The 24312-nt window shown below is 44.2% G+C and overlaps 1 protein-coding gene across 7 annotated transcripts in view; it reads right to left on the bottom strand.

Annotated features, from left to right (window-relative positions):
• CTNND2 (catenin delta 2) overlaps positions 1–24312 on the bottom strand; it is a 929345-nt gene that overhangs the window by 389541 nt on the left and 515492 nt on the right. For 6 of the 7 annotated variants that reach the window (XM_053906886.1, XM_053906884.1, XM_053906885.1 and 3 more), the window contains exons 6-7: positions 16895–17067; positions 1883–2453 (exon numbers count right to left, since the gene is read on the bottom strand). In XM_053906886.1, coding sequence (XP_053762861.1) covers positions 1883–2453; positions 16895–17067 — 744 coding nt within the window. Of the gene's footprint in view, positions 1–1882; positions 2454–2713; positions 3219–16894; positions 17068–24312 lie in introns of those variants that run through there. The other variant, XM_053906887.1, reaches the window with a different exon arrangement.

The raw sequence follows: 24312 nt of genomic DNA on the forward strand, positions 1-24312 counted from the left end.
ACTTCAGGGACATACCGAGCAGTCAGACTTTCCGTCTGCCCCGTTCACACTCCCGCAAACTCTCCAACAGACCCATACTCCCTGTTTTAACTACGACGATCCAGTGGAACAATCACACGTTTAGGATGGATATATATATATATATATATATATATATATATATATATATATACACACACACACACACACACACACACACACACACACGCGCGCTCAGTAGGAGAAAGGGCTAAGCTCTTGGTTTCTTTCCCCAGGTTTGCACAGGGAATGAAATGGCCATTAGCAATCGCAGGGCTCTCAGGGACTCAGGGTCCTTGCCCTGTGGCCAAGGAGGACCACACAGGGCTTCCGTCTTCTACAAGTTCTGCAGCTGGTTCCCCCTCCTTGACAGATCTAGTAACTTATTGTACAAATTCATAAAACAAAGTTTCCAAGCTTATAAACACAAAGTTGCCATACATGTCTCCTGGCCACCTTTGCCATCCAAAGTGCCAAACCTGAGTCCTTACATTTAGAGATTTTGGTCCTGCTACTGGGTTGGCATTAATGATTATCTACCTCCACAATTCTATTAAAGACAGTGGAGTGTGTGAGAGGAAATATTTTCATCTCAGTAAGCACAGCTAACATAAATCGGGGGCAGCTGAATTCCAGCCTGCATCCTGTTACCCCAGGCCAGTCCACACCAGCAATTACTGTGCTGAATTAAAGAAGCCCTCGGACACCTGCCTTCTGCATGCAACAAGTTCCTTTTTTCTTTTTTTAATCCTATTTATCTTGCAGTCATCTATTTATGTCAAGAAAGGAAACATATGATCATAGCATCTGTTACTAGAGTGACACAATCACCAAATACTTTCATAAGAGGGAAAAAAAAAATCAACAATAAATCCGGGTGAGTCGTCAGGTGCTTTAGGAGACAAAACAGTCTTTCAATCACAGTGTCCCGTCTAAGCTGAACATATGGTGCTACCAGCAGAGAATCACCAGCTCAGCCTGGTCTTTGACGGGCACAACTACAGAAAAGTCACCTCCTCTGAACTGGCAGAGAAAAGGTTTCCTAGCACCAACCCCTCTGTGCCTACCATAAGCAGGTAACGAATTCAAGGGACTTCATCACTGGTTTACTCTATGCCCACTGTTGGAATCTATGTGTATGCAATGACAGGTCTGGAGGAATCTTTCACTTTTCCCAGTAACTAAATTTAGACTAAATAGAATAAGTTTGAAGAAATGAGAGCCATAACGAAGTAGTAACAATTCAAAGCAATTAATCCTTGGTTACTTTCTCACTACTATTGAAATCTATGTAAACTGAAAGGCTGCTTTGGGAAAAATCTTATATATATATATATATATATATATATATATATATATATATATATATATATAAAACCACCAACTGTAGGTGACTACAGGCGATCACTTGGATTCTGCGATTTTTATTTGCTTGGCTCTTTTTCTGGACATTAATCAACAGGTCTGTGTGATTCTTTATTCAATACGACTGAATTGTATGGATGTCTAAGTCTTCAGATTGGGGGGAGGGAGGGAGGGAGAGAGAGATTGAGAGGGAGAGAGCCAGGGAGTGAGAGCTGGAGAAATCAGTTTGAGACACAGCATTACTTCTCAAAGAAGTAGCCGGCGCATCATAGTTGGGATACTAGCAAAGCCTAGGGACGCCCTGGCTCCCTCTCCACCCCGCACGCTGCACGCTGGCCCAGACACGCCCGGCTCGAGTTGCGCTCAAGCCGCCCCCCACCCCTACCCCCACCCCGGGCGGGGCGCTCGGGTCCCGCACGCGCCCCTACCCCGCGCCCAGGTGTCCCCCGCCCCCCACCCCGGGGCGGAGCCGCGGAAGGCGGGCCGGCGAGCCGGTTACCTGCCAGGCTGCCCGGCCTCTGGAGGGTGGCCGTGGCATACAGCTCCTGCGAGTGCTTGCTGTACTGCTCGGACGCGTGGACCAGGCGCTTGGTGGGCGACAGGGTGGCGTACGTGCCGATGGTGGAGCTCAGCTGGTGGATGGGCGAGGAGGAGATGGTGGACTGCACGGTGGGGGGCGAGGTCACGCGGATCGGGGACAGGCCGGCCGAGGACACGACGATGTTGATGGGCGAGCTGGTGCTGTAGGACTTGGCCAGGCGGCTGGGCGACTGCTTGGGCGAGGAGCCGCGCGGCGCGGCGTAGGCGGCGCCCTCGGGGGCCGAGCCGCCGCGCTGCAGCTTGGTGGGCGAGCCGCCCTGCGGCGCGGCCAGCGGGGAGCCCCCGCGCGGCGGCGCGGGCAGCGTGGAGCTCGAGTAGTAGAGCGCGGCGGCGGCGGCGGCGGCGGCGGGCGGCGCGTCGGGCAGGTGGAAGGCGCTGCTCAGGCTGGGCGCGAACGGCTCCCGCGGCGGCGGCGGCGGCGGCGGCGCGGGCTCGGGCCCCGCCAGGTGCGCCGCGCGGCTCGTGGTGCCCTGTGCGCGGGAGAGCAGAGAACACGCGCGCTTAGCCGGCGGGAAGCCCGCCCCCCGCGCCCCCCGCGCCCCGGCGACGGAGCGAAACTCGCGCGCGCGGCAGGCCCGCCGCGCTGCCCTGCGCGCGGGGTCGGGACGCAGAGGCCCCCGATCTTCTCGGGCAGCGTCTTTTCGGACACGAGGGACAACCGGCCGGCAAGGGCCGGCCGACAACGGGATGGGGATCGCGTCTGGCGAGCGGGGCACACTGTTCTGCTTACATATCTAAGATGTTTCTGGAATAGCAGAGGCATCGCATTAGGCGCAGATTTTCAAAGGCCACCCGGCGGGGCCACCGGGATGCACCTGAATGCAATCACGATCCGTTCGTGGTCAAACGAGAAATCGAGGCACTGAATCCCCCACCCCCACCGTCATTTCACTGGATACAGTTTCTGCCTCCAAAATGGGCTCAGTTGCATACTTATCTGGAGAACATCAAGAGCAAACATACTTCTCAGGGTTTATTCTGTTGCTATTGCCGTGTGGATTCTTCTTTGGGGACCAGAAAAGTTAGAAGGAGGGGAAACTATTAAGTCAAAAGAAGTACCCTTAGTCTTTCAGTAGTTTAAAAAAAGGGGGGGGGGGGGTATCGGGAGGAATCAGAGCCATTGCAAATGAAAGACTAAAAAAGCCTCCCTTTTCTAGATTTTAACGCTGGGAGACAAATCTTTCAGCATCTGTCTCTCTCTAGCTGTCTTTGAAGAGCCCCCTGCAGCTGTGTCTTCAAACTGAAAGCCAGTTGCCTCTCATTTATTTACAAGAACACAAAAGACAACAAGGGCTGGGGTGGAGCTGGAGAGACGGTTGGAGGGGAAAGCAGTTTCCTTGAATCTTGTCCAGAGACAAATTTGCATTCGAATGAAAACACTACATTGTCAACCACTTCTGGGCAGGAGGTCTGGGATCTTCCAGGCTTTCCCGGAGGAGCAGAAAGGTTTTTGAGAGCGGGCTGGTGTGAAAAGGGGGTAGGACTGTGCACAGAGAGAGAAGCTGGGGAAGGAAGATTTTGAAATTAGGGGTGGGAACTGAGTGGGAAGGAGGAAGCGGGTAAGGTGGAGGGAAGGGGGGGCGAGAGCCTGAACAGATGCCATCCATTAAAAGTTTCGATGCTGCCTCTCCACCCGTTTTGGAATGGCAATTGGCAAATAACAGGCTGGGCACTTCCATCCTCGTGTGTGCACGCATGCGCGCGCGCGCGCGCGCGCACACACACACACACACACACACACACACACACACAAACACCATTCCATTCCATTCCAAAATTTATCTGGTTGTCAGGTTCATGGGAAGATCCCAGAGACTAAACTGAGTACAATCAAAATTCTCTATTAACGGCAGTGGGATGAGAGGAGACAGCAGTTGGTGGAGACACTGTGTGTGTACGACTGTGTGTGCCTTTATATACGATGTATGTATTTTACATATCTGTGTATCTTTTAGATCAGTCCGCTGACAAAGATTCTCTCCTTGACCAAACTCTGGTGAGGCTCCTCTGAGCTCTTTTCTCAGTTAGACCCTGGCTGGGGGCCCTTCCTTGTTCACCTCTGCTTTGTTCATTTTTAGCAAGAACCCTGCTGAGTCACTTTAGCCGGAAGCCCCCATGCTCCATGCCCGGCCACCCTGCAGATCGGACCTCCTTCCTCAGGCCCCACCACCTTTCAGGTGCCTTTTGAGCACCGGGCTTGCCTTCAGCAAGTACCTGTGAGGTGAATTTAAGTCAGAATCCCCTTCCCCCTAATGTTTCCTCTTTTCTGCCCTGTGACTCCACCCTGCTCCTTGGCCATAAATCCCACTTTTCCTTGTTGAATGGACTGAGCCTAGTTCATTACCAAGGTCTCTTTTCCTCTACTACAGTTGTTTTTCTTTTTTCCTGAATAAAATCTCTATTTACCACTTTACTGCCCAGCTCTAGTTTTCCTTTAACATCACTGAGCAATTATTTTGAATTTAACGGTAGGAGTGGAAGTAAAATGTAAAATAAACTCCATAACTTTGTTCAATAATGTGTCTCCAGCAACTGGAACAAGGCCTGATCCATAGCCCAGATATCACAGATATTTGCAGAAAAAAGGGATAGTTAATAAAGCTGGTCCCAAGACGTTGACACTGGGGGTGCGGAGGGGGGTTCTATGTGGAGGATGGTGGAGAAGCTCTGTAAAACTGGTGTGTTCATCCTGAAGCCCAGAGATTCATCCCAGCATCATCCAGGGTCCTAAGGGTGCTGCTCACTTCCAATGTTGCTTCCATCCAGGTACAAGTTCTGAGCATGAAATTTATACAGGCTGGGCTTCTCAAACCTGGCTTCATATTATCATGGGCAAAGGAGATTTTAAAAAAAAAAATCTCTGTAAAAAATCTCCGTATCCATGCACTCAGAATCTCTGGAGGTGGGACTCAAGCATCAGGCTATTGGGAGCTCTCTAGGTGACTCCAGTGTGCAAGCAAACAAGAGAACAAGTTATCCCAGAGCAATGGTTTCCCAAGTGTGCCCTTGCCTGCGGTCAGAATCAGTATACCCTTACTGAATCAGAACTTCTGGGATAGGGGCCCAGGGAGCTGTTTTAACAAGTTCCAAAGGTGATTATGGTGCTCGCTAGAGTTTACAAGCCACAGATCTAGAAGAGATTCTGATTCAGGGGTCTGGAGTGAGCCTGTGAGCCTCAATTTCCAGCAGTCTCCCGGGGAAGACAGATGCTGCTGATGTGAGAACCACCATTAAGCTGCAGACAGGGACCTCCTTCCTTCACTTTTCTTCTGGAGCTCTCCTGGGGCCTGAGCTACATTCGTTTGTGCAGAACTCAGCTGACAAGTGGCAGAAAAGCCTACAACAGGAATTTTCTCCAACCCCTTCCCACAGGAGCATAAAGAGGAGAGAGAACCCCAGAGGCTCACAAGAGCGTTCCCTGCTTATAACAGAACAGATACTTTGAGTTATGTCTTGGGTATGTAACATTAATAACCCTATGTGACATCAGCAATGCTATCACCAAGTGGCACAATTTTTAATAAATACTAAAGTATACAAATATAAATGAAAACAATGCTATGTAGAACTCTAGGATTTAAATGTTAGACTGATGTGGCTACCAGGAAAACCCTGAACACACTTTGCACACATTTAATTTTCCTTTTAATCCGTTGACACTTCTAGTCTCAGGAGTGCTGGCTGCTAAATATTACTGTCTCAAAAGATTCCTTAAATGGCCCCCGAGTCCGTAGAAGTTTTGAGAACTGGCCTATCACCTCCAGATATTTTGACAGGCTATAGCAGCCCATTCGACAATCTCTCTCTGTCTTTTTTTTAAGTTTATTTATTTATTTTGAGAGGGGGGGAGGAGCAGAGAGAGAGCATCCCAAGCAGGCTCCACGCTGCCAGCGCGGAGCCTGACAGGGGGCTTGAACTCACGAACTGTGAGATCGTGGCCTGAGCTGAAATCAGTAACTGGACCCTTAACTGACTGAGCCACCCAGGTGCCCCATTCCAAAATCTTTTAAATTAGCGTAGGATCTTGGTGAAATTTGGCCATTTTTTTACATGAAAATAATTAAAACATAAAAAAAAATTATATGCTTTTTAAGACTGGTATTGCTCACGTTGTTAATGTTCTGTTATCAGCACTGTCCAATATGGTAGCCACTAGACACAGGAGTCTATTGGGTACTTAACATCGGCATTGGATTTTAACACATATTTAATTTTAATTAATTTGAATTCCAACAGGCAACTGTAGGTGGTGGCCTACCTCACTGGACTGACTATTGCGTATGTCCCTTTGCAGTTTTCAATAAATAACCCTTGGATGTTAGACTCCGTTCTGAAGGCTGTGGAGTAATCAGGGCCTAAGAATGATTCTTTGGCTACACAAAGAAATCTGTTTTTGAGCATCAATTAGACAAAAGCAGTAATGTTTTGGAAGCTTGTTTCCACTCTTGTGTTTATGTTTTGTTCCATTATATAATTTGTCTAGCAACTCTTAGCCAGTTAAGGATACAGTATCGGTGCCTCAGATCTAGGCTTATTACTACCTAGGTCATTGGGTTAAAATAAGATAGGCAGATTTCAACACACATAGAATGAATGTTACCCACTTGACTGTCACAGAAGCTCAATTCCACCTTAAAAGTGTGTTAACACTATAAAACTGTGAAGCCAGTTTTAAAGGTAGCATTCCAAAACTTCACTTAAAACAAACAAACAAAATAAAACCAGGGATGCCTGGGTGGCTCAGCTGGTTAAGCATCCGACTTCAGCTCAGGTCATGATCTCATGGTTGGCTGATAGCTCAGAGCCTGGAATCTGCTTTGAATTCTGTGTCTCCCCCTCTCTCTGCCCCTCTCCTGCTTGTGCTCTGTCTCTCTCAAAAATAAACAAACAAAAAAAAATCCCGAACAACAATATCAACAAAAAACTAATGACTATGACACCTTCTTCCCTAAGGATATTTGGAAATGCAGTAGGAATTGATATAACCTTCTTATTGATGATGAGACCCTTAGGATGATATAAAACTTTTTTTACATACTTGGGGCAGACTGTGCCCTAATACTGTCTTCTAAGACAGTCCTTTGGAGAAGGACGATTTCTGTCCGGGTCTTCATTTTCAGCTCTTGGGAACAGACTCCACCCAAAGGGTTACTTTGTTTTTCCTACCCCTCTGAAATAGGAGACCCACCCATGTGAAATTAACAAGGAAGTAGAACATTGCCAAATAGACACTCTGATTAAATAGTTTCCAATAGGCTGAGTTTGGTACACACTAAATGTCTTTCCTTTCTTGCTTCCCATTATGGAAATTCATCAAGAGAAAAGTGAAACATTATTCCAGTTCCCATGGCTACTTTAAGTACATTATATCTCAAATTTAAAAAAAGTCGGGATTTGTTTTTTAATGACACATGAGCAATATATAAAATTTATGAAAGTTCTTATAGATTAAGTATTTCGTCTGCATAATAGTTTACATATAAGTTTCAGATGGGTCAGATTTAGCAAATACTCGTTGTGATTTACACATTTATGTTTGTGTGTATTTGTGTGTATACACTTATACACCAAGGCCTCTTGTGTAATTGTGGAGTACCTTTATATCTACTTTATGAAAGTGTTTAAGGGGAGAATGGATTTTCAAAGTGTAGTAAAAAGAGTACTAAAATGGGAATTTAGGCAATGTATACATTATTCCCACCACCCATTAGCCAACAGTATTCAAGATCCATGCTTTAATTCATTCCCTAACTCAGTAAACCATAAACTAGCACCTGCTATGTTCCACATACAAATGAGGACTTTGTTCTTGAAGGTCTCTCTGCGATCGTATTTTACCATGACATTATTGTGGAGACCTATCATCATTTATACAGAATAATGCCAGGTTAACAATTATGACATCGTTCTTTTCGGGAAGCCTGAATCTCTGAAAATATGGCACTCTTGGACCAGAATGTGGCACTGGCCTCAACAGAGAGCAGAGTCACTTCCTCATCCTTTACATTTTATCTTGCATAAACAGGGTGAGGCTGGGCATAGGGGTGACGTGGGGTAGAAGTTCTCCAAACTTGGAAACTTATTTAATCCTCATTGTCTGGGGATCGGGCAGTGCCAGGAAAGCAAAACAAAACCCAGCCATGCTTCCAGCCAGTTAAAAAAGAAACTTGACAGCCTGGACTGTCTAAGGAATCTTGACTTCAAACCACAAGTAAGCAGTGTCACCGAGCAACACAACGTTCTATAAAGCAGGCCCATGATTTATGGGAAGTCCCCGTGAAGACGCATTCAGACCTGCCAAGTTTCCTGGAATTGTCAGCGAGACCCCTAACTCTGGGTCAGGAGGAGTATTTGCCCGGAAAGCTGGGCAGCCAGGCCGACACTGTCAGGAATGGGGAACAGGAGTCCTTGTTTCATGGCTTCCCAGAGGGAGCCGTCGATCAGCTGTCTGTTTTCCCCTCGGGCCACATTCATCACCTTCACTTTCCTGGGATTACCATCAGACTGGTGAACCTAATAATTCATGGTGCAGACAGTCCTGGTTGTGGTGACTACGGAGGTCCTGGTAAAAAATACTGGCATGCGAGGCGAAGCCGGTGAGCACGTTTCAAAGCAAGGGAGACACCACAGGGCCAGGGTGCCAAAGAACACACACACACAGAGACAACACTGACTCAGTGAGCAAGGGGTGGGCAGCCAGTTGAGGCAAATAAGAGAATAAAAGCAATGACTGAATAATATTTGTTTGATGAGTTAAGAAGCTTGAATAGTGTTTAAATACTAGGTAAATAGGACATGGCTTTAAGAGGACATCTTTTAAAAATGTTTTATGTTTACTTATTTTTGAGAGAGAGAGAGAGAGAGTGAGAGAGAGAGAGAGAACCAGGGAGGGGCTGACAGAGAGGGAGACAGAATCAGAAGCAGGCTCCAGGCTCCAAGCTGTCAGGACACAGCCCAATGCGGGTCTTGAACCCACGGACCGTGAGATCATGACCTGAGCCAAAGTTGGACACTAACCGGCTGAGCCACCCAGGTGTCCCATAAGATGAAGTCTCTGAAGAAATACATTTCTAAACCATAACAATCTGGTAACACGATTTAGAAATATTAGCTACATGCTATTGATTAAAATATCTGAGAGCACGGAGAACTTTCCTAGAGTAAGTCTGCATGGGGCTTTAGGTCAGCACACTCAGGAGCTCAGGATGACAAAGCCGTCGACCCTCACAACTTGGAAAAGAGAAGAAATCACACCTCCAGAAAGCAGTCGCATTGAGGTATTATCAGAAATGTTCCTATAGTACAAAATAATTAAAATGAATCGACATTCCCCAAAAGTTTTGTGCCCTTGAACTAACTTACTCCCTGGGATGAAATACATCTTCCTGAGCACTACTACCATTGCCCCCCGCCCCCCAATTTTGATAACCTCTCTTTTGAAATTAACTTTAGAAGGAATGTCACTCTTTAAAATAATCCCCAAGGTAGAAAAGTCTGGTGCTGTGACAAAGGTTTGATTTTGGAAATAGCCAAATAGAATCATGAAGACCTTTGTCCAGCAATTCCCTTGAGGAGCACTGGTTTGGTAAAAACTAACAGGAAACATAAAGAGAGCTTCTGGTCACAATTCACACTATCCCTGGAGTCATCACTGCTGGATGAGAACGGAAGCACAGGGTTTACCTGGCGGTGACCTTGTCCTAACAGCAAAAGGTGGTACCCAGAGCAAAGTAAACTTAGGTAATTGTAACAACCAAGGAGTTGGGAAGAAATTCCTTCTTCAGAGGAGGACAATTTAATTTAAAGGACCCTAAGAGCTATAATCTCTGAGATAATAATGGAGACCGCACTCACTGCTTTCTTTTTGCAGGAGGGTCTCAAAATTATGAGAGAAAGCGAGAGCGAGTGTGAGAGAAAGGGAGAGAGCACTGCTCTTGCAAATCATGTCTGTCACTCAAGTGAGAAGGAGGCACTAAGTGAGCCCTTTTCCAAGGTTTCCCAGACACTATAAAAACAGGGTGGTGCAGACTTTTGCATCCTGGGTGATGGATTTTCCTACCCTCTGACCTCCACTTAATAAAAGTATGATTAGGGCCATTATCAATAAATATTCAGACAAGTATTTCCTATGGCCATTAAAAGTCTCTATGAATGGAAAGAAAAGAGAGAAAAAGAAAACAGTGACTTACATAAATTTGTCTTAAAGAATATATAAGGAGGGCTTCTGGATAGCAACTTTTTCAAAAAAACTAAACGGGCCTTGGGAAAAATATACTACCAAGAAAAACGGTTTATTTCGGCAAGAGGTTCATTCAGTATTTACTTCAAGAAGCCACATCAAATGTTTACTTAGGAGAGGAAATGTTATAGTACAACACACACACACCCTCCCTGCAAGGAGAGATGTTTCACCTACTGAAGCCAGATTAAATATATTTATACTGGAAACAGAAAATGGAGGGGGAAGATTTTAAAGCAGCGCAATGAGGAAAGATTTCCAATAGGTGGTCGTCTGAAAACTATCTTAAAAGAACCACTAGTTTGCCACAGACAAGTCAAGGAAAATAGACAAAATGGCATGATTTCTCCTCTAAATGCTATGCACTGTATATATGCTAAATGCATCCATGTAATTTTGTGTTTCCCAAGGTCATGGGTGACTTTTCTCTTCATCAATGTTACCAGACAACGACTTTGCTCATAATGAAGCAAATCGGAGTGATGTCACCCCAGTTGTCTGTATGACCCTTTTCATTCAGCGGTCAATAAATCGGTGTTTATTGGGGACTTGCTCCTCCTCTACACCACGTGGGTCTCTGTCCACTGAGCCACCATCCCCCGAGCTCTCCACCCCCTTGACCTTCACATCGTCCTGATGTGAGACTGCACCACCTGTAAGAGATGCTCCAAATTCTACAAACACCAGGGCGCTGGCCCAAGTGGGCAGATGGCATATTTATAATTACGATATAGCCTACATGAGCACTTTTAAGACATAAAAGTCGGTGCCACATTAAATAAGCGGCCCGCATCAAAAAGAAATGGCAACTTTGCTTCTGAGAAAGCTTACTGCTTTTCTAGGATAGATCCACTATTGCCCAGTTTTATTCCACCAAACCAGCATACGATTCTGACTTTCCTACAGCAAGCAGGCATTTTTCTAGAATTATAAATACGCACCTACTTACATCAGTTCTGCGGAAGAACATGAGAGCGGTGTTAAAACCTTGAGGGTCCAATGCTACTTTGCTAGTGCCCCTTATACAGGGATATACTTTCTCTCTTGCACATTTTGTTTCTTTGAGGGAAGAAATGCTCGGCGAGACTACTTCATGTTTGCACATGGGGAGACACCGACATTTTTAGAGCGACTCCTCGATGCATTTCATATAATCCACAGGGAATCTGATGTGAGCGGAAGCAGACAAGCCTGGAGGAGATCCAGCTTCTCTATCAGCTCTCTACCCACAACCTCTGTGGTACGACTGTAAAGAGGGAGGCTGGGGTTTGAGGAGCCTGATGGACACCTGGTGAACCCTGGGCCGGTCACTTGAGATATGGAGGTCAACTGTGTGTGGTTCCTACTCTGGCAGCAAAGGCAGTCTGATCGAAGAAACAGACTCTTGCATGACTAACTACGGGCGTTATACGTGATACGGTAGAATGATGCTTTCAAGGCCTACGTCAGGCCATGCAGTGCCTCTGAGAGTAAAACACAAGGTCCTCACGATAACGGGCTGGGTTTCCAGCCCCTTTGAAAAGTCCTGCACCCACTTTAGCTTCCCTGCTGCTCCATCAAGATGCCAGGCCACCTCATCCGGGAGCCATTCACTGTATTTCGTGTCCCCACGACACCCCTACATACAGCTACCTCTCTCCCCATCTTCAGGTCTTTCCCAATCCTTACCTTCTGCACAAGGCCCCATATACCACACCCGGTCCCACACTTTGGATCCTGCTTATCCTGTTCTGCGTCATTTCCTCCTCATAGAAATCATCGCTGTCTAACAAACTATGTAATGTACTTATTCCCTGTGTCGATATTCTGCGTTCTCATTGCTGCTGCTGGAATGTAGGTTCCTTGAGGGCGGGGTTGTGTCTATTTTCTTTCCTGCTCTCTCCCAAGCACACACAACAGCACACGGCTTACAACAGGCACACGAAGCGTCTCAGATGCATTAAAGAATAACCCACGGATGGGGAGACTGGGTGGCTCGGTCGGTTAAGCCTCTGACTTTGGCTCAGGTCACGATCATCTCACGGTTTGTGGGTTCGAGCCCTGCATTGGGCTCTGTGCTGACACCTCCGAGCCTGAAGCCTGCTTTGGTATCTGTGTCTCCCTCTCTCTCTGCCCCTCCCCTGCTTGCACCCTCTCTCTCTCTCTCAAAAATAAATAAGCATTAAAAAAAAAAAAAAAAGAATAGCCCATAGATACACAAATGTAACTGGGGCACCTCAGGAGAGTTACATAAAGGACAAGGTTGACTTGGAGGAGGAAGGGACGGAGGGAGGGAGGGAGGGAGAGGTTATCTACACAGCCTGATTAGAGTCTGGGGCATGGAGACTGCAAGGTGGGGTAAAGAATAACCATAAATTGGCTCATGTTACTTCCCAGAAAGGCCCTGGGGGCTGATAGGTAGGGTCTTACCTTCTATGCCTCCCAGTCTCCTAAACTCAACCTAGTGTCTGAGGGGAAGGACTTTCAAGGATTGTAGTTAGGGCAACACCAGAGAATCAATATTCTATTGCACCTTTTGTGACTCATAGTTTTATCTGCAGACTGATACGATGGGGCAATGTAGGTGAGGCATGTATTGCCGGGGTCTGGTGTAGAGCGGGTGATGGTCACTCCACCAACATTTATTCTGCTGAATAAGTCAGAGTTGTTTCTTTTTAATTGAAATTAGAATCTTTGAACACACATGATACTCCTTTGACATTGCATGGTGACATGATTTATGAGCCAGACACAAAACCATTTGCTTTACTTTAGAATTACACATATTTTTTAAGACCCACACACACACAAAAAAAAAACCAAAAAAAAAAAAAAAAAAAAAGAAATGTTTTTGTGTTGATTGATTATTGACCTTATTAACTTGGTCTGGCATCTGTTGGCAATAATTTGAATTTCCCTAGCCCCGCTGGCACTTTCAAACTGCAAGGTATTCTAAAAATTAATCCAGCCTTGAAGACATGAGCTTTCGCACCAGTCAGAATATTGAAAAGATGGTGTCACTGGGCTCTGAAAAACCACTGGAATAGAGGGATTCTCGAGATAATCTAAACAAAAGGGATGCTATTGGAATGGGAAATGGTGCCCCTACTTTCTAGGTATAATGCTAAAGCCAACTAAAAATACTGTTTACTTGTTCAACGCTTCTCTGACATTATTTTGAAGTCAGAGGTCCTACTGGGTATTCAATAAAACATGACTTTCCTACTGCAGCACAGAAAAGCTAAAAGTAACTCATGGTACCAAGATCTACCACTTAGTAAAATAAATAAGATTTAGGTGTTTGCCAACAGCCTCAATCCTGTTAATCAAGTGGATTAGAACAACCCCCTGCTTTGAATGTTCAGACTTTCCATCCACCCACCTGCCAGAGTAAATGAGTATGCCAGTCACTTTTGGCTCAAACTTAAGTCATCACTTTGAACATGCACATTTATAGACGTCTTCAAACTATAACTCTGATGACTTCAAATACATAGCTTTGATATCTTTATAACTTTGTTACATTTTCTGATTAAATTTTAAAGCAGACTTTTAATGTGAGGCCCAGTCCTGTCGTTCTGAGTTTCCACTGTTATACTCCCATGTTAAGTACTGAATGAAAGAATTAGCTCCAAACAGAACTTCTATAACACGGAAGTAGATAAACCGCCATACTGCTCGTCCACATTTATAGACCTCTGACTAGATCCAAGCTGTTGACATGGTCAATAATAAAAGGAAACCTATGAAACAGTGCTGGAATCACTAGGCTTCAACTCAGTCCAGATTTTGTGCCCTGTTTTACCACTGCTTCCTTAAAATGGTGTGTGACAACGTCTCTAAATGTGATGAGCTTGAATTTTCCCGTCTTTAAAGTGTAGATACTAATACAGCCCCGTGGTGGGCATGAAATAAGATGATGCACGTAAAACAGATTACTTCTGCATGCTTAATAAATGGTAGCTACTGGGGCGCCTGGGTGGCTCAGTCGGTTAAGCGACCGACTTCAGCTCAGGTCATGACGTCACAGTCCATGAGTTCAAGCCCCGCGTCAGGCTCTGTGCTGACAGCTCAGAGCTTGGAGCCTGCTTCCGATTCTGTGTCTCCCTCTCTCTCTGACCCTCCCTCATTCATGCTCTGTCTCTCTCTGTCTCAAAAATAAATAAACATTAAAAAAAAATTTAAAAAAAATGGTAGCTATTAATTTTATAAGAAAGCTTTGCTTTAACAGCTAGTCATTATACAGCTATGTGTGAATTGAACTTAGAAGATGCTCACAGATGAGTTGAGAAGTTAACTGATTTTTCATTTTCTATTGACATTTCTATTTTCCATGATGCTCAGCTATGGTAATACAGATTTAAAAAAAGAAACTGATTCAGTGTTTCAGCTCAAATTACAGAGGTCTTAGGTATTTATGAAAAAAAAAAAAAAGCCAAACAGGAGTAATATGAGTTCAAGATATTTTTTTAAAAAGACAGAACTTTATTGTTTTACTACCTGTGTGTCTTAGAAGTTCTAGGAGGCTGGTAAAAGCTAAATTCATAACCTTCGCAGGTTAATTTGAGTATAAAATATTCCTCATTTCTGAATGTGGCCTCTTGGACCTAGAAGTATAGTCAGATACAAGGATAATAGAGGGTGTGTAATACAGTTGCTTGCTTCCAAAGAATTCAAAATTGAGTGCATTCTACCACAATCACTGTATCATGGTCAAAGAGAAGACAGATGAGAAGGAGAAAAATAGTTCCTTTCAAGAATGGGATGCTTTTGAGAAAAAAAAAATCTACATCTACATAGTGAAATCACAGCTTCCATTTTATCTTTTAATAAAATAAAATTAGATTAAAAAAAAATCTAACAATATTTCCTATGCTGACAACACCCAGTGTTTCAAACATCACATAATGAATGTTCTTAGGTAATGAAAAACTACGCAGTATTATGTATATGTGATAAATGCATGTGTGTATGATTTTTTTTCTAATAAATTAAAAACCATTTTTAGATAGTCCCTAGCATATCCTTGCATCTTTCTTTCAGGGAAATAGAACAGACCAGTACATTTAAAGAACAGTGATCCTGGGGTGTCTGGGTGGCTCAGTGGGTTAAGGGTCCGACCTCGGCTGAGGTCATGATCTCACGGTCTGTGAGTTTGAGTCCCGTGTTGGGCTCTGTGCTGGCAGCTCAGAGCCTGGAGCCTACTTCAGATTCTGTCTCTGTCTCTCTCTCTCTCTCTCTGCTCCTTCCCCGCTCACGTTCTCACTCTCTCAAAAATAAATAAACATTAAAAAAAATCAAGCACCGCAAGGGTCACACACTGCACCACAACAGGGGAGCCGGCCAATCTTCTCAGTGGAATGTTTTATTTACCCCTCCCTTTTATTCACATACCCTGTGCTTGGCATCCCCAAGAAGGTAAAAGTCACAAAGCCACTGACGGACAAGGGTGTTGCCTGCAGGAGGTAATCGTATTTTTAACATATTGCCAGGGCAATAATTTAATAATTGAAATGCACTGAGACTTTTCAGTTCATGCTTCTCTGTGCCCATGTCACTGAAAATCAGCATCTCCCGGTGACTATACCATATGCCATTCTGGCTCGCCTTACCTCCTACCTGTCTGCAGACATTTCCAGAGGGCCACCGGGATGGCTAGGGGCTGCTGATAAAAGAGGAAAATGGCCCTGCCCTCAGGTTGCTTTCAGTTTTTAGGTGGAAAGATCCAAGGATGTGTAGTAACGATAAACTGATAACAGAGATGGATGGGTTTGGTCGTTGGAAGCCCCCAGATGGGCAGTGCAGCTGGGGAACTGTTCCTGGCGGAGGTAATGGGGTACGGAGGTCCCGAGCGTTAGTGCAGAAAGGATGAAATGAAGCTCATCAGCTTAAAGGGCTACTTTGAAGGTGGCCGGTTCTTCATTCCAGGACCAAACATGCAGAGATTACAGTACGTTTAAAGTCGCTGAAGAGAAGAGAGCCCTCCAATCAATACATTAATTCTGGTGGGCTGACCAACTAAAGCCTGCACCCCCAAATTAACATGTAAATAACGCTTACATCTCGCGTGAAAAACAAATTCAGGTGAGGAGCTAGTTCTCTTTACCAAGAGCTGATCTCAACTGCACCTGATGAATTTGTGCTGTGAAACGACAGGAGAAAGTGCGCGGCTTTAAAGAAACAATTATAGGCACATTTCAAAATCAAACCTGACAACGTGTAACCACTCCTAAACTAATCACAGTTATCTACAGAAGAGTTCGGTGTACTTGATTATGCATTAATACTATGTTCCTTGATACGATTATGCCCAAGGAATAATTTCGTGCTTTTTTTTTTTTTTTTTAGGAGAAAAAATTGGTTCCAGGTGCACTCACAAACTCGGAGTGTCTGTCATATTTATATCCCATATAGACACAGAAATAGTAACGAGGCACACATTCACATAGATGAGCCTGTACAAAGCAGACAGCAGGAGTGATCCACAGACATTCCTCAAGAAAATATCTACAATTCGGTGTTACTTGAGAATGGTATTTGATCATTCATTTCCTTCACTCACAGCCCTGAAGGCATCTTTCCTAACTTTCCCAAGTTACCGGGCATGCCTGAAGAGGGGAGGAGGGAACGCGGTGGCCAGCTCGCAGCCCTGCTCCCCACCTGCTCCCGTGGAACCCCCATTCCCACACGTACCTGGCTGAAGCCGTGGGCCGCACCTCGGGCTTGCGCGCCTCGGGCAGGGAGCTGCGAAGGGGCCGTGTCACCCAGGGCCAGGGTCTGGTTGCTATGGTAGCTGGCCGGATACTGGAAGGACCCTTCAGGTTTGGAATTGAGCTGAAGTGCACTCTGGGAGAGCAGGCTGGGCCCTGCATTGAAAGTCATTTAGAGCAGTAAGTGACAGCCTCAGTGAAGCAGAAATGACATGTATTATTTATTGAGAGTAGCCTAGAATTATCACACGCGCATGATTCCAGCCATCTATGCTTTGAATTCTGAGAACTAAAATGACCATATAATTTGACTCCAGCTCTTAAATGAGATTTTTCTTTTTTGGCGGTTTAAAAGTTCTCAAAAGAGTAGAGTTTTTTCAAGTGATCTCATCCTGACCTACATAGAGACATTTCTTATGAGACAAATTAGTTAATCAAGGAGTTATTTTTGGATTACACAATATCAGAAACATTTGAAATAATTTAAAAGTCTACCTTTTGGCTCATGTTAATTGTGTTAATATAATTCTATCTCCTACTTAATTATCAGGATGCTGAAGTGCTCGAAACCTTCCAAGCAGTGGCAAATTGCGCTGTATAAATAGTGATGTAATACCTCAATGCCTGAAGGGTAGACAGTGTTTAAAATATTAATAGGTCTTCAAACAATGCAGAATTCACCCTGATCTCACAGAATAAGCAGCCACTGGCTGGTTATCTTTGCCATCGCAGCCGTGTGCAGAACAATGAGAAGATACAGTGCTCAAATTGGTGTTGCTAATGTGGCTGATGTTACAAGTGATGGAGATATGAGACTCAGTTCCTGGCCGTCCTATTTAATTATACTTTGTATGAGAAACTGCGTTTTATTGTATTCCTTTCTATTTCAATGGGCTCCTTGTGAGAGTTTGCCCACTTTCTCTTTAAGCAAATGTCTTTAATCGAATGTTTTACCGACTCGTCTTGGGGGTTAAAAGAGCCCAAGCACACTTGTGCGTGTCTGAGAGGGGCTTGGGGTGAGGAGGGGGAGTTGGGTGGGAAGGACTTGGCAATGCAAGCTTTCTCATGCTATCTGAACCACAGCACAAAGTCTCTCCCTCTTTTGATAGAGCATAATTATATACACACAGACTACGCTGTAATCATCATCCATCCTTAATCGCCCTCTTTGGCTATTTTAGACAATAGTATCATTCCTGATAAATGTGGGCAGATTTCAAGTTCCCCACTTCTTTCTTTTCAAGAATATAACATGGCTTCATGTTTCGAATGAAACCACAGATTTGACCTGCGATAGTATAAAAGTGATGTATATTTCTCAAAAAGCATCAGTTCCTATAATGTTTGCCATTTAAGAACTTCTTCCGCCTTCCTTCCCTCGAATTCTTTGGTGAGAACTCTAAACAGTGCAAATATACCTTCTCATCATTGGATATTGAATAATAAGCCAATTCACGGACACAGGTAAGACTGGGTATTTTGAAATCTGGAAAAAAGTCAAGCAAGGATATAAAAATGCTCCCATCCAGTCCCAATTTCATCATGAAGGGCATAACAAAAGTACAATCGTAATCCTTTTTCTTGTAATTTAGAAAATAGAGTCCCAAGCAAACAGTATATACCAGATGGTGAAGATTGCAATAGCCTGCAAAAAAATCGTTTAATCCATACTGATGGTATTATAGGCCTAATCACCAGAAATACGATGTGTCTATGGGGAGTGCAGTCAGAGTTTCATTGTGGATGCCAGGAACATACTGTCCCCACTGCTGCTGTGGCAACTTCAAGGCGCCGACAGAGTCAAGAGGCCCAGGTGAGGGGCAGACTGAGATACGAAAGAACCCTCGGAAGCAAGAAGAGCCAGGGTGATGGGGGCAGAGGCAGATGGGACTAAATGCAAGGAGAAGGAAGAAGAGGGAGGCATGGTGGGGAGGAGGACAGTTACAAACCGTAGCCAAAGGTGCTCCCCTTGGTCGCTACCCTACTGAAGATCACAGCTCAGCGGAGGAGAGTGAGCCACCGTGAGAGAGGGAAGGCCCTTTAAGATCAGTGGTCACCATTCTACTTGCCACTGGGGGGCTTCCCACAGAGACCTCCCTTGGTTACTTCTCTCTGCCCCAAGGTAATGGCTTGTCCTGGCCATGCCCCCTCCCCCATGACAGTGCATCTCCAGGGCAGTGAAAGTTGAAACACCACAGTGCCCAGACCTTTGGAAACTTCAGTAAAAGTGAAACAAAACAAAATAAAATCTTTAATTTCATGTACACAGTGAAACAATCTATAAAGCAAGAGAACTGTGAGTCCCGGTTATTTGCCTTTGAGGGAGACTGAATGACTTTGCTCTGATGAACTTTCTTGCCTATGAAGTTAGCAAGTGAAACAATTCTGTAAATTCTGAAGAGATTCATAAAATCATCACCAGAAACCTACAAACGCCTTCCAGGCAGGATATTAAAGGTAGCAATTTAAAGTCCCTTTGCAAAGAAATTTCAATTAAAAATGTGATTTATGTGCTCCTGAAATACATATCACGTAATAATCAGATCTGCTCATCTTTTATAGAATCAGTGTTGTATTTGATCAATACTCAACGAAAACAAACCGAGATTCTCCATCTCATGACTTTGTTCACACATCTCAAGCATGAAACCTAGATGCACTCTGACAAAGGTAATTGCAACAATGAGCAATGTATCATAATATTACAGCACTGACATATCACCTGGCAAGGACGAAACAGGACAAGAGCTGAAACACTGTGTGCCTTTTAGAATGATTTTCCATTGCTCACTAGGTTTCAAATGAACAGCATTTATTCATTCTAATTTTAAACAGCAAAGTTATATGAGAAGATGAAAAAGGTTAAAATTATAGGATAATCCTTAATTACTTTATAATGGAAGTAAAATTTACATATAACTAACTATTGATTTGCTTATTAACATTACTGTGCATTGAGGTAGAAAATACAAAATTTCCAGGGATTTCGAAAGCATTCATGGTTCTGGATTTTAAATTATGATTTGTTTTTTTTCTACAGAACTTTTTCCTTCATCAAGTCTTGCCTAGAGGCTCAGGCTAGAGGTAGTATTAGACCACAGTCCTGAGGATATGAAGCATTCTGCTGGGGGATAAGGACCATGTGAGAGGATTTCTTAGGGTGGGGGGTGGGGAGAGACTGGGCTTTAAAATTCCATCTAGGGAAATGGAATGTTGCCTTTAGGGCAATTAACTCTTCCAGAAGAAACCAAAACTATGAGCAACAGCGGATCTCCAAGTCTTAGTAGGTCACAGAAGGCAACAGCTACCCTCTGGTATGGGAAGCATATTTCCAGGGCATTGACTGTGACTTCTTTGACCATTCTGGACCTTCCCCAGGGTGGAATAGTCCTCAAAGCTGAGCCCAGGGGTCTGCTCAATATGACTCAGTTCTGGGGGACTGGGAAGAGGAGGTGAAACGATGACCTGGTAAATAGTTAAAATTCAAGATTATATGCGTCCTTGATCTGATCAAGACACAATAATCCAACTGGACACAGGGGAGAAATTCCAAGGGAACTGCAGAATAGAGGGACATAAAACCTTCCATTGAACCTAGAAAGGTACCTGAAGCAATGAATCTTGAGTATAATACCAGTATCTCAATAATATCTCTGTGTGCTTTCACATACATGAATTGACTAGAGACCACACAGCAATCTGTGAAAACAACCGTCCTTGAATCTTTTTGATTATTCTCAGAAACGCAAACAGAGGTGTGGAGAGGCTGAAGGGTTGGTCAGCCAGTGTCATGCCCGTGGTAAAACGAAGATGGGACTCAGATCCTCATCTTCTATCCCCAAGTCTAGGGGTAGGTGCTGTTTAGTATCCAAGCAGTATTAAGTCCTATACACAAACTGATACTTTAAGGTTGAAAAATTCTTCTCTAAAGAGAAGCCAATTTGTTTGCAGGAGAAAGCTCTATGCCTCAGACTGTGGTACGCCCCCAAAGAACCTCTCCTTCGAGACTCCGGTATTGGCTGGGGAAGCTTGCTATCCACTGTCAGTGGGGCAGAGATCAGCCTAGGCAGGTAGAAAGCTTGAAAGGCTAATTTTGTGCATAAAAATTCAGACTCACAGGTCGTATTAGCACATATACTGTAATATATAGTCTGCTTTTTCCTAACTGAGCTAGAAATTCTAGAGTTTTCATGATTATATGCACTTATTCTGCACAGGTTTAAAGAGACTTCTGGAATTGTTCATTCTTGCCTTCTGTAGCTAAATATCGATCTCAGAAAACAGTAACCCTTAATTCAGCTACATACTTTGCAATAACACAGAAAAGGCCAGAGACCTGCAGTGCGTTTTTCCTAAGTCATTATGTAGGTCACAGTCATGCCAATGGGGTGGGTTGAATAGAATCCAGAACTAGAACTCAGTAGACCTCCATGTTTATAAAAGCAGAGATGATGAGGATACTGATGTATCAGTAATAGAAGCTAACCTTCACTGAGTACTTTCTAGGTTCTGGGGACCGTCCAGAAGAGCTGACATCGCTTAGCTCACCGAATCTTCACAAGGAGCCAGTGGGAAGGCACCTCCAACCATCCCGTTTGTGTCAACAGGACTGAGAGGGGCACTAACTGAGGACACCCAGGGCTGCCTGCAGGTGAGGCATCTGGCTTCAGAGCGTGTGTTCTTAACCACACTCCATCACTGTGTCTCTACAAATGTTAATCTTGGCAAATTTGAGCACCTAAGGAGACAATGGATGGAAAAATGTTCGCGAAAGCATAAACTCCTTTACGGATGTCCGTTTTTAGTTACTCATTAGATCTAATCGCATAGCCACGTGGTCTGATAATAACAAAACCTTGATTGGGATTTGTTTGTCCCGAAAACCTTATTCTAGTACTATCCCAGGTATCACTTAATGTTTCCCTTCAACACCTCGTGAGCTTTCATTTTACAAATGAGACATTCAAGGCATAGATCATTAAAGTGGCCTGCTTAAAATTGAAAACAAACCCAAACAACACCTAGTCGTCAGAGCCAAGAGATGAGAAAGCAAAGGTTCTCTCTGTCCCCTCAGCTTAAAAGTCATTTCTCTGTCAATATCAAAACTCATCCTTAAAGTGATGTTTAAATGTCACCTCCTCCTTGCAGCCTGCCTTGATGCCTGATGGCTCAGAGAGAATTCATCCTACCCCCACCGGGTTGCTTTAACCCTCTGAGCAGCCCAGACTCTTGAGAAATTTTAAGCATTTGACAGGGAGATTTGTACAGTATCACACAGCAATGGGTTCTCCAGACGGAGGGTAATAGGATGGAAGCAGAATTCTGAACTTTCTTTTTTTTAAGTTTAGTTATGTATTTTGAGAGAGAGAGAGAGAGAGATAGCATGAGCAGGGGAGGGGCGGAGAGAGGGAGAGAGAGGATCCCAAGCAGGCCCCACGTTGTCAGCACACAGTCTAGAGCAGGGCTCAGTCCCGTGAACTGCAAGATCATGAAATGAGCCGAAACCAAGAGGTGCACGCTTCATGGACTGAGCCACTCAGGCGCCCCAGAATTCTGAACATTTACAATGAAGGCAGCAGGACACTGCTTAGATACTGGAGAGACTAGGACCGGGAATTTCCTGCAGTGTAGAGAAAGAAAACCCGCTGTAATTGAGGAAGGGAGAGAGAGGTGCACAGCTGGGAGACGTTTTAAAAGAAAAGCTCACGGGGACTTAGTGACGAAGAGGGCAGGAGTGAAGCCGAGACAAAATGACTCCACCGTGTAGCTGACTGCGAGCACTGCAGTGGGAGCCCGGGAGGTTCGCACAGTGCAGAGTAAGTCTTTCCAGAAAAGCGAGCAGGCACGTACCTTGAGCACCTGTCCCAAAATACAACACACGCTCACAGGTGAGGGCGGGAAAGCCGAAACTCCCAACGACGTGGCATTCCCAAGCAGAGAAATTAGTGGGTGTGTTTTACGGAAGGATGGGCTTAATTTTTAAATTACAGAGCAGAAGGAGATGGTGAGGATTTATGTAGTTAGAAAGGGACTCTGAGCTTGATTTTAGTACCGGCTCAAATATAACCTGGCAATTTCCAAGATCAAAGTTTGATTGCACGTGGGTGAGACTTGAGGACAGAGACGGAGCTACCAAAGTCATCAATAGTGGAAGTTGAAGCCACAAGAATGACAGTTTCTGGGAGCGCCTGGGTGGCCCAGTCGGTTAGGCATCTGACTCTTGATTTCAGCTCAGGTCGTGATCTCATCGTTCCTGAGATCGAGCCCCATGGTGGGCCCTGTGCTGACAGCATGGAGTCTACTTGGGATTCTCTCTCTCCCTCTCTCTCTGCCCCTTCTCTGCTCACTCTCGCTCTCTCTCTCTCAAAATAAATAAATACACTTAGGGGGAAAAAAAGATAAGGTTTCTAAGGGGTGATTATCAATTTAACTCCAAAGGGTCATTTTTACCATTAAAAACAAAGCATTACTAACAAGAATGCACTAAAATAAACCATTAGAATTAGGCAATGCCTCAGACAGGCACTCCATGAATGTTCTGTTGAGGCTGTTAATTCAGGATTATCAAAGGAATAATAAAAACACAAACTGAGACAGACCCTTTCAGGACTGGACACCTGACTTTGGCAGCTTTGTTTAGATTTACGTTTGTCAGGAAGTTTAGAAACATTTATTCTTAGGCTAAATTGAGTCTGTCAAAATGATATAAAAACTTATCTTTACATAGACCATGAAGGATAACGCCACCTAGATTCACATACATCTATAACTGACAGAATCTACATTCATTTCTACCCTCTCATTCTCCAGTCTTTCTGGGAGGTTAAGAATGATTTGAAGGTTAAGTGTTACTGTGCTTTAAATGAGCGTAAACTCTCAGAGCCACATCAACTGAAGAGAAAGAGAACATCTTTCTTTATAAAAAAAATGTTGACCAAGAATAGAGGAAATAGTTGGTGGAAATTATATAGACATATACAAATGGGCTGTTATAAATCACAAAATCAATGAGAAGTTGTCAATTATTTGTAAGATTATCAAATTGATTTTAATAAGCTCATAGCATTTTGGTCATATCTAACTGCAAGTTAACTTTATAGAGTACAAATATTGACTTTTATTTAAATCGAACTACTAATCAGTTTCATTTAGAGTGGCCATTTCCTCTTTGTGAATTCTGGAAAACTTGTCAGCTTAAGCTTACTTGGAATACAGGTGGCTCGTGGTGTTAAACTAGTTATTTTCTTCTAATCTTCACTAGTAACTCTCAAAGCTCAACTGTAGGCATTTCACTGAGGAATTTCCCTGAAAATGGTAGTTAGGCCCATCCACTATTCCTAGAATTAACCAAAGAAAAAAGCTCGAGAAGGTTGTTATGCAAGGAAGCTCCGAGTGATGTGG

Source organism: Panthera pardus, unplaced genomic scaffold (genome assembly GCF_024362965.1).
Source record: "Panthera pardus isolate Hobbes unplaced genomic scaffold, ASM2436296v1 HiC_scaffold_2, whole genome shotgun sequence".
Lineage (NCBI taxonomy): Eukaryota > Metazoa > Chordata > Mammalia > Carnivora > Felidae > Panthera > Panthera pardus.